Source organism: Bison bison, unplaced genomic scaffold (assembly GCF_000754665.1).
Source record: "Bison bison bison isolate TAMUID 2011002044 unplaced genomic scaffold, Bison_UMD1.0 scf7180017864192, whole genome shotgun sequence".
NCBI lineage: Eukaryota > Metazoa > Chordata > Mammalia > Artiodactyla > Bovidae > Bison > Bison bison.
In genome coordinates, this window is record NW_011494764.1 from 4,344,438 (window position 1) to 4,354,553 (window position 10,116).

A 10,116-nucleotide genomic window follows, 5' to 3' on the forward strand; every position below is an offset into this window, starting at 1 on the left:
ATCTCAATGGACAGGGTCCCAGTGGCCGTGCTGGGTGGGGAGGCTGCAGGCGGGAGAGGCCTAGTGGGCCTTTGGCCCCTGCGGAGCCCCCACCCACCCTGTAAGTCTGCTGAGTGGAGCACCTGGCTCTCGGCCCTTGGGCAGCAGCAGGGGCCTCAGCTTGGATTAGGGAGCCCAGGAACCAGGCTGGGCTCCCCACTCACCATCATCTCGGGCCAGGATGATGGCCCTGTACCAGCCATCTTTGAGGAAGGGGGATGAGGGGCTGAGCACTCGCTGGGTCTGGACCCGGCCGGTGGCCCCGTCCACCTGCAGCCAGTCCTCGGGGTCATAGTCCTTGGAGTAGCTGTTGGCAAGGAGGGGAGGAGGGTGCAGAAAGAGCCTGAGCAGGACTCCCAGAGGTGCGTGGTCATGTGTAGATGGGAGCACACTCACACACACACTTACACACATACACACTCTCACACACACACATGCCCCCTTTAAGGATAGTCCTCCCACAGCCTTAAGCTGGTGTTTTCCGACTCAATCAACAGACGAAGAAACAGAGGCTTGGGGAGGGCAGGGGAGCTGCCCAGGGCCCCATGGCCACAGGTGACACCAAGACACAGTGGTGGGCACAGTGGAGACAGACACAGACAAACAAGGCCAGGGCAGGGGGTGAAATCCAACACAGTGACAGCCAGTCCCAGGGAGCAAGGGCTCCCTGGCATGGACAGGGCCAGACGCCCAGAGGCGGCCAACACAGGCTGGCTGTGTAGGTGTGTGCCATCTGGAGCCCAGCCCTGCCTACAGGACGAGGTCGTGTGAACAAGCACACAGGCCCTTGAGAGCCCCTGAGCCCTCAGTGACCATGCAGAGAAGCCCTCCACCCTCTGACTGGGTCTCTCATGGGAAGAGAATCCTCAGGACACAGGGCTGCCTACCCTTAGCTGTGCTCCTACCCTGGCTGGGAGGCAGAGGGGCGGGCCCTTACCTGAGCCTCTGCAGCTGTTGTGTGTCAGGGTCCCGGGCAGAGAAGGTGGCCACAGGTGTTCCTGGGGCGGCCCCCTCAGCTAAGCTGGTCCGCAGAGGGTTCTCCTGGAACACAGGCGCCTCATTGACATCCCGCACCTGCACACTGACCCTGGCCTGGCCCCGCTCGGCCCTGGGGGCAGCTGCCTGCAGGGGGGCCTCATTCTGCACGGCCACTTTGAGGTCATACCGCTCCCGACTCTCATAATCCAGGGGCTGTAGGGGGAAGAAAGGTGGCAGCCCGTCAGGAATCTGGACCCCACATTCAGGGCACCCATGCTGGCGAGGCCTCTCCTGGGCTGTCCTCGGAGCGCCTTCTTTCCTTCTTCTTTGTAGCTTTGGAAAGATAAAAACTATGCAGAGAGAATAACAGGAAAATACTTTGGACACTCAAATGCCTCTGTCAGGTGTTGTGAGGTCCATTTCCATCCCCTGGCCAGGCTTCCTCCTCAGTGACTCAAGCAGTGATCTGGGTCTTATTGCTAAGATGGTATCTGATGGATGTGGTTGAACGGACCTGTACGACCAGCGATGATCCTGGAGAACCTGGGTGGGTCTCATGTGTGGGTAAATCTCTGAGAGCAAACCTGAGGTTTCTCCTGGGAAAGCAGGATCCTGCCTCTGACACAGCCTCAGCTCCTGACTCTGCAGCTTCTCACAGCCCTGCAGACTCTGGACTCATCAGCTGCCCTCACAACAAACTGGGTGGCCAGCTCTAGTCAGTCTCTTACAAGAAAGGTCTTCATATATCGATAGCTACATCTGTGTCTCTCTGCAGATGTGTGTAGGAACATGTTTGTAGGCATGGGTGTGTATGTGGATGTGTGCACACATATCTCCTGCCGGTTTTGTCTCTGGTTGGCTGACACATGAGGTCTGTACTTGTGCACATTGATCACTTGCATTAAGAGGCAAAATACCAGAAATAACACATGGGCTTGGGGGCTGCCCACTCCTTCCAGCGCCGGTCCTCTGTGGTCAGCATGGCCCCAGCCCACAGTCCATGTTCCCGGTCCCCTCAGCTCCCTTCTTAGGGTGCACAGAGGGTCCAAACAGGCTTCCAGAGTGTGAGGAGAGGCTCCCTCCTCAGCTCACCTTCACCACGGACAGCACACCCTCGTTGGTCCTGGGGTCAGTGTGGATGGTGAACTGCCCGTCAGGGTCACCCTCCAGGATGGTGAACCGGGCTGCCCAGTTGGGGGAGCCGGGCAGGTCCCGGTCCTCCACCTCAAGCCGTCCCACGTCCACTCCGCTGACAGCCTCTGCAGCCTCCATGAAGAACTGTGGGAACCCAGCCCCATTATTCACTGGCAGGCAGGGGTGGGTAATGGTCCCCTGGGGCCTCACCCTCCTGCTACCTACATTCGGGGAGTCCAGGACCCAGGGAGCCCCCTCCAGGCTCAGCCATGCCCCGGGTGCGTCTTACCCGGGGGGCAGGGCTGCCCCCACTCCCACCCAGGAGGAACTGGGGACACATCCTAACCCAGGGTCTCAGTGGCTTCCCTCCAGGGCCCTCCAGCTCCTGATATGCTCACAGGCCCCATGCTGGCCTCTAGCCGGGGGTCCTGCACAACCCACTCAGGGTGCCTCCTCTGAGCACCCAGCCTCCCCGTCCTCCAACAACCAGGATGGGGGGAGGGAAGCCCCGGGCAACAGCAGGTAGAGGTGGCACCTGATCCCCAGTGAACTCAGGGGCGTTGTCATTGATGTCCTCCAGCGTGATGATGGCTGAGGCGGTGGCGGTAAGGCCATCTCCAGACATGTCCGCCACCTGCAAAGTCAGATTGTACACGGCGACCACCTGGGGGCACAGTGACAGAGGGTCAGGAGACCTAGGTGGAGCGCAGGGCAAGGCTGGTTGGCCACCTTAGGGCCTGGGGGAAGGGCAGGCATACTCCAGGAGGCTCCAGCTCCTGTCCTGCTCCCAAGTTCTGGAGCAAAACAGACTGCCTGTCCTCTCAGGGTTGGACGGCACCACTGCTGACCCCAGACTCTGCCCCAGCCTGTGAGTAGGCAAGAGGTCAGCTGCCGAATTGGATAAATGCTTGGAGGGCATGTGCTGCATATGGGGGGTTGGTCTCTGCCCCGGAGAGACAGGAGCAATGGCCAAGAGGGGACAGAGATCAGCTAACATAGTGACTGGCCCTGGGGAAATCAAGGAGGATTTCCTGGAGGTGCCAAAGCCACACAGAAGCCAGGCAGTGAGCGGCTGCAGGGGCCCCACAGAGAATAAATAGGCACTGTGGAGCCCAAGAGGTGAGGGGCTCCTTTGATGGACCTAACCCAGGCTGGGGAGCCCAACTGCTTTGCAGGCAGTGGGGTGAGGGAGATTTTTTAACAGAAACAAGCTGAGGGCCCCTCACGTTGTCTCTGAATCCAACGGCACAGCCACCCACGGGGCAGGTCTGCGGGAGCCCAGGGCAACCGGGAGTGTCCGGACCGCCCTGTCCAGCTGTCGAGGCACAGCCAGGTGGCCTCACCTCGCGGTCCAGGCCCACTTGCACCGTGCGGATCTCCCCCGTGAGCGGGTCGATGCTGAAGAGCTGGGGGCCGCCTTGCTCCAGGATGGAGTACCGCAGCGCTGCATTGTCTGTCTCTGGATCATCCGCATCTGTGGCTTCAGCCCTGGTCACGTAAGTGCCTGTGAAGGGCAGGGATGTGCAGGGGTGATGCCCAGGGGTGCCAGCCTCCAGCTCCAGGGTGCGTCGCCTGCTCCCCTGTGGCATGCAACTGTGCCAGTTCCAGGCTCTCGGTCAGCCTGTGCACACACGAACGTCCCAGCATCCTGGCTTGTGCTGCTTGTGGGGGAGGAGGCGGGTGTCCAGTGCACACAGCTCACAGCTGTCTCCCATTGGACCCCAAGATAGACCAGGCGAGCTCACTGGGAACCAGCCCCTGGGGAGGTAGCCGGTGCACCCGCCACTGATCAGGCCCTGACCTCAGCCCCACCTTCAGAGTGAAGCATTACCCAGGCTGTATCTGCACTCTGGGGCAAACATGGCCCCACATCTTGGGAGACAGGGGCACGTGGGCCCCCCAGGCACTCGGCACCTGTGTCCACCTGCGTTCCCAATCTCAGGAGAGGGGGGGTCTGCTAGGCGCTGGAGACATCTCAGCATCTGTGCCCACCTTGCTTTTCCTCTGCAGTGATTCAGGCCTGACCCCCCAGCCCAGCTCAGGTGTATTAAGTGAGCCCAGTGAGGCGGGCTGGCCTTGGGCCATCTGGGGAGCTGCCCCGCAACCTGTGACTGGGCTCACCGCAGACCCTCCTGGGCCCTGTCGGGTCATCTGAGAGTCACGCTGGTGTCTGATGAGCAGAAATGACCCAACCACTGGCCTAGCCTTAGAGGTGGGGGGCTACCAACCAGGTAACTCCTGGCACAATGTTGGACCCCAGGCTGAAGCCAAAAAGAATGCTTAGAACAGGCACTGGGGTGCAAGTGAGTGCTTCCTAAAGCACCTGCCATGCTCTCTACGACCGAGCAAGTGAGCAAACTTGCAAAAGGAGCCCAGCTTCTCACCATCAGAGAAGGGGACCCAGAAGGGATCCCGCAGAGCTGGACTGGAAGTGGAAGTGCCGGAGAGGACTCGTAACTTGTGATGAAGGTAGAAACACGTACAAACATGGCTGTGAGTGAGCACACATATATGCACAAACACACATCCAAGCATGCACACTCTGGACTCTATATACATGAGCAGCTCTGGCTGCTGAAAGGGCCTGGGCTGCTTTGATGAGTTTCTGATCAGCGAAGCTTTCAGCTTCAAAAGAATGATGCAAAGAATTATAACTCATTGAGTGAAGTGAGGCTCCATAAAGGCATACTGATACATAAAAACAAAATACATATGAGACAGGCTGGGACCTGGGACCCAGGGCTGCAGTGCTTGCATCTGGACAGACTTCTCCTCAATCAACAAATACAAAAAACTATAAGGGACTGAAAATAGCTGCATGCCTGTGTGTATGTGCAGTGGGTCAAATTACGGACAAGATTAAAAAAAGGCCAAAAAACCCCCAACTACCACTTCTGAAAAGCAAAAACGGGGTTGGAAGCAAAAGCAGGGTACTGCACATGCCCCCTGCACTCAACACCCAATAAGGGGTGGGCAAACCATTTAAGCCACAACCTCCCGCCTGGTCCCTGAACCCTGGATACCCCTCCCCTCACCCCATATAAGGAACAAGCTTGCCCCAACTTGGGGAGTGAGCAAGGAAACCTGTTTCTTGTATTTGCCCCCCTCCTGTGGCTGTGGGAGCCTCAGTAAAGCCTTGCCTGAATTTCTTGCCTGGCCTTTGAATAACTTCTATTGATTAAGGAGGCCAAGCACCTTGGTGGGTGACACATAAACACATACATTCATAAAGGGAGGACTGAAAGTTCTATTACGTAATAGAAAGCCAAGTGATGACAAAGAGGAAAAGATGGACTAGAACCCCGTCACTTCCCAACCATCAGGACAGTTAACTCCTGGCAGGCAGGAGCCTCAGGGACACCAAAGCTGCTGCGCCAGCATGAGGGGACACCTGTGAAAGGATCTCCATGAAGAGAGAAGTACAATCACAGCGGAGACGCCTGGCAGACACCCTCCTAACTACGGGCCAAAGTCGGGCATCTCTGGGAACAGGACCTGTGTGCCTCCTGAGGGGGTCCAGCCACACAGCCTCATTCAGAGACAAGGTTCACAGCGACAATACATGCCTCAGGATGTCAGTGTTGTGACCAATGAGGTGAGAGACTTTTCACAATGAAAACTACAAAACGTCGGTGAGAGAAGTTGGAGAAAACATAAATAAATGGACACACAGTCCATGATCATGGGTTGGAAGACTTGCTGCCAAGTTGTCAGTACCACCCAGAGTGACCTACAGATTCAATGTAAGCCCTCTCAAAATCCCAAGGATGTTTTCTTGACATTAAAAAAAAATCATTCTAAAGTTCCTGTCTAATCTCAAAGGACCCTGAGCAGCCAAAACAATTTTGAAAAAAGAACAAAGTTAAGAGGACATACTTCTTGATTTCAAAGCTTTCTCCACAGGTACAGTAATCCATGCACATCTGCCCTCAAGACAGACACACAGACCAGTGGAACAGAACTGAGACCCCAAGAATAAGCCTCACCCCCCGGGCAGGTGAGTCTACACAGGACGCCAGGACCGTTCAACAGGGAGCAGGCCATCTCCCAGCAAATGGTGCTGTGAAAGCTGAACATCCCCCTGCAGAAGGATGGAGCTGGACCTGGAATTACTTAACACCACATACAAAAAACAACTCAAAGTGGATCAAGTCTAAATGTACAACCCCAAACTATAAAACTCCTAGAAGAAAACACAGGGCAAAAGCTTTACAACGCTGGATTTAGTGATGATTTCTTGTTTACAACAACAAAGGCCCAGGCAACGGCAACAGCAACAAAAACAGACAAACTGGACTTCATGATGCATCATAAATGCATCAAAAGACACCATCGACAGAGCAAGAAGACAACCCATGGGATCTACAGAACATTTTCAAATCATCTATCTGTTAAGGGATAAGGGATCTGATATCCAGGATATGTAGAGAACCCATAAAACTCAACCACACAAAAAAACAAACAACTCTGTTCAAAAATGGGCAAAAGACTGAACAGTCCTTTCTCCAAGGAAGATGTACAAATGGTCAATAAACACATGAACAAATGCTCGACATGACAAATCACTGGGGAAAAGCAAAGGAGAACCACATGATATATCCCCTCACACCAGCCACACAACCAGGGATTGAACTTGGGGCCCCTGCTTTGTTAGCAGCCTCACAGGATGGTTGCTAACAACACAACCACAAAACAGAAAACAGCAGGTGCTGGTGAGGATGTGCAGAACCTGGGACCCTCCTACACTGCTGGTGGGAATGAAAAATGGTGCAGCCATGATGGAGATGGAAGATCCTCAAAAAGTTAAAAATAGAACTGCTACATGATCTAGAAATCCCACCTGGGTACGTACCCAAAGGAATTGAAAGCAGGGTCTCAAAGACATATTTGCACACCCATGTCCAGTACGGCACTACTCACAACAGCTAAAAAGTGAAAGCAACCCAAGTGTCCACTGAAGAATAAGCAGATCAGCAAAATGTGGTGCAAACATCCAGCGAGTATTATTCAGGCTTGAAAAGGAAGGTAAGCCTGACCCGGGCACCACACTGAGGAACCTTGAGGATGTGACACTCAGTGAAATGGGCCAGAAACGGACGGACAAATGCTGTGTGATTTCACCCATACACAGCCAAATCATGCAGGAAAAAGTAGCCAGTAGGTGCCAGGGGCTGAAGAGGGGAAATGGAGAGCTAGTATTTAATAGAGACAGAGTTTTGGTTTGGGAAAATGAGAAAATTCTATGGTAGTGGTAGTTGCACAGCGATGTGAATGGACTTAAAGCCACTTAGAAATGGTTATGAAGGTAAATTTTCTTACATGCATTTTGCTACAATAAAAGTTTGCAAAATAAAAGGCAGCGTTGTGAAGACTAGTGGCCCAGGAACTGTCCCCAACAAGGACGCATGAGCAGGTGGGGGTGTCAGTCTTGCCCCACAAGCAGAACAAGGGGGAATCCTCAAGATCACCCCTGTGTGAGCATGTCAGATGATGGGACACAGGCGACCTGATGTTCTGGGGGTCCAGGGTGTGAGTGGTCCCCAGGGAGGTGTACACACGGGGGCTCCCCTGGTACAGTAGGAGGAGTCCCCCGTGGAAGCAGGAAGAGGGGCCAAGGTCGTCACAGCCACTGGTGCCCGCGCGGGGGGCTGTGCCCTTCCCCACCACCCACTGAGGCTGTTACTGATGTTACTGTCAGTGTCGCCCTCCTGATGATGGCGACACTAAGTCACTGGAGTGTGTGCTCTGAAGGCCTCGTGTTGTAACCAGGTCCAGACAGGAAGGATGGGAAACAAGGAAACAGTGGTTGAGGCAAACATGTGCACCTCTCTGAAGCCTGTAGAGGGATTTGGGGCCACTTTCCCAAAACTATGGAACCATGTCAGAAGGAGAAATTAGAAGTAAAAAAAAAAAATTATTGTCATTTTAAGTCTTGAAAAGCACAAAATGGGATGAAATAAACACATGTGGGGACTTCTCTGGTGGTCCAGTGGCTAAGACTCTCGGCTCACAAAGCAGGGGCCCCAGGTTCAATCCCTGGTTGGGGAACTAGATTCCATATGCCACCAGTAAGAGTTCAGTGCAGAAACTGAAGACCCTGTATGCTTCAACTAAGACCCAGCACAGTCAGATTAAACACACACACGCATGTGACAAAGGAGGGGCATGCCTCGGTGGTGACCCTGAGCCTTCCCACCTCTGCAGCATGACTGCCTGGGGATCAGACTGGAGCCCCTGGGACCAGGGTGGGAGGGGCAGGGGTAGACTGCTGTCTGCAATGTCTATCTTCCTTGGAACAGACTCAGGCCAGCGAGTCTATCCTGTGAGGACTCATGAGGGATAGAGGGTGGGGGGTTCCGCAATCAAAGTGTAGAATTAATAAGCAGTAAAGGCAGTGCCGATAATGAGCAGGGGGTCTCCTCTTGGGCCTGAGACTGTTTTGGAAGGAACAGAGGTGCTGGTTGCACAACACTGTGAATGTGGTAAACGCCACTGAATGTTCACTTCCAAATGTGTACTCTTACATTATGTGAATTCCCCTCTATTTAGAAGGGAAGTGGGGAAGAGGAAGGAGGGGTGGGGGGGAGACAAGGGCAGGAGGCAGAAGCGGGAGGGGAGTGCAACAGAAACCACCAGAGGTTTGCCATCCAGGATCTGCCACCTCTGCATTTTGGAAGACTGGGGCATTGAAATTTATACTGCAACAGGAAGTGACTTGAGTCGACCCATGGAAATTCCCTCCATCCTGGAGACTCTCTGAAGGACCTCTCAAGTTCTCACTGACGGGAAATCCTGGACTTCTGACCCACCAGTGCCCATGGCAAAGCCCCCTCCCCCACTGGGACCCCACCCGGCTCACCTGGGACAGCACCCTCCAGCACCCGGCCAGTGAACACCTCCTGCCTGAAGACAGGCCGGTTGTCGTTCTGGTCCACAACCACGATCTCCAGGTCCGTGGGCTCTTCCAGGGTGGCCCCCCCCAGGTCCAGAGCAAAGGCCCTGAGCTAGTGAAGCAGACAGCAAGGGCTGGCACTGTGGCCCCCAATTTCCAGTAGCTTCCACGAGGGCGACAGGGACAGTGAGAGCCGATTTTGCTTCCCGCAGCAAACAGGTGAGAAGCGGCCCGCGGCCCGCGGCTCGCGGCCCGCGGCCCGGCGGTGCTGGGCAAGCGGTATATCCCCACCAGGGGGCGCCTGCGTCCTCTCAGCAGGCCGGCCGGCCACCAAGCCTGCCCACTTTCGGGGAAGTCAGAGCCTTGTGTTAAGTGTGGCTGGAGCGCTTCCTAAGTGCTCCTGGTCTCGGGGCCCTTTTTCTGTAAACGGTTTGGGCTGCTTTTGAAGCTTCCTCTCCCCACGTGAAATTTTAGATTAAGCCACCTCCTGTCCCTTTGGAGGGTGGACTTGATACAACTTCCAGGGAAATACGCTCTCTGACTCAGTGTAAGGGAACCAGCCTCTCAAAGTCTGGCGACGGTTCGGGGCACATGAAAACAAAGTCTGAAGCTCCCTCCCTGGGCCAGGCTGGAGGGCTGATCCTCAGTTTATAGGAGACTCAGGTGAGTTCCAGGTTCCCCTCTTCCACGCCTGGCTCACCCAGTCCTGACTCCCCTCCCCACGCCCTTCCTCTCAGGCTCCACAATCCCAAGACCTCCAAGGGGTAGGTCCCATGCCACCCACCCCACCCTGACGGTCACTATGGGGCAGCTGCGTCGTGGGTGGCCTATTCTGTGGGATTCCCCCACAGCGTCCCGTCCCCGCCACATTTAGCAAGCCGAGGGAAGAATCCTCCACACCTGGGAAAGCTGACGCTCACCCTGCTGCCGGCTGCCCAGTCCTCCCAGGCAGGACGCAGACCTCAGCCTGCTCATGCGCATCTGTCCAATGGGCGAGCGACCCTGAACACCTGCCTCTGTGGAACGGGTCCCAAACCCTGCCCGCTGCCCCCAACTAAGGACGCTAGTCTCGC

General features: G+C 55.4%; 1 protein-coding gene across 1 annotated transcript in view; it reads right to left on the reverse strand.

The window, feature by feature from the left end:
• The window catches only part of CDH15 (cadherin 15, type 1, M-cadherin (myotubule)), a 13,317-nt gene that overhangs the window by 2,273 nt on the left and 928 nt on the right, over nucleotides 1-10,116 (reverse strand). The window contains exons 5-10 of the mRNA XM_010843991.1: nucleotides 9,011-9,155; nucleotides 3,495-3,655; nucleotides 2,687-2,815; nucleotides 2,110-2,295; nucleotides 977-1,230; nucleotides 204-346 (exon numbers count right to left, since the gene is read on the reverse strand). Coding sequence (XP_010842293.1) covers nucleotides 204-346; nucleotides 977-1,230; nucleotides 2,110-2,295; nucleotides 2,687-2,815; nucleotides 3,495-3,655; nucleotides 9,011-9,155 — 1,018 coding nt within the window. The remainder of the gene's footprint in view (nucleotides 1-203; nucleotides 347-976; nucleotides 1,231-2,109; nucleotides 2,296-2,686; nucleotides 2,816-3,494; nucleotides 3,656-9,010; nucleotides 9,156-10,116) is intronic.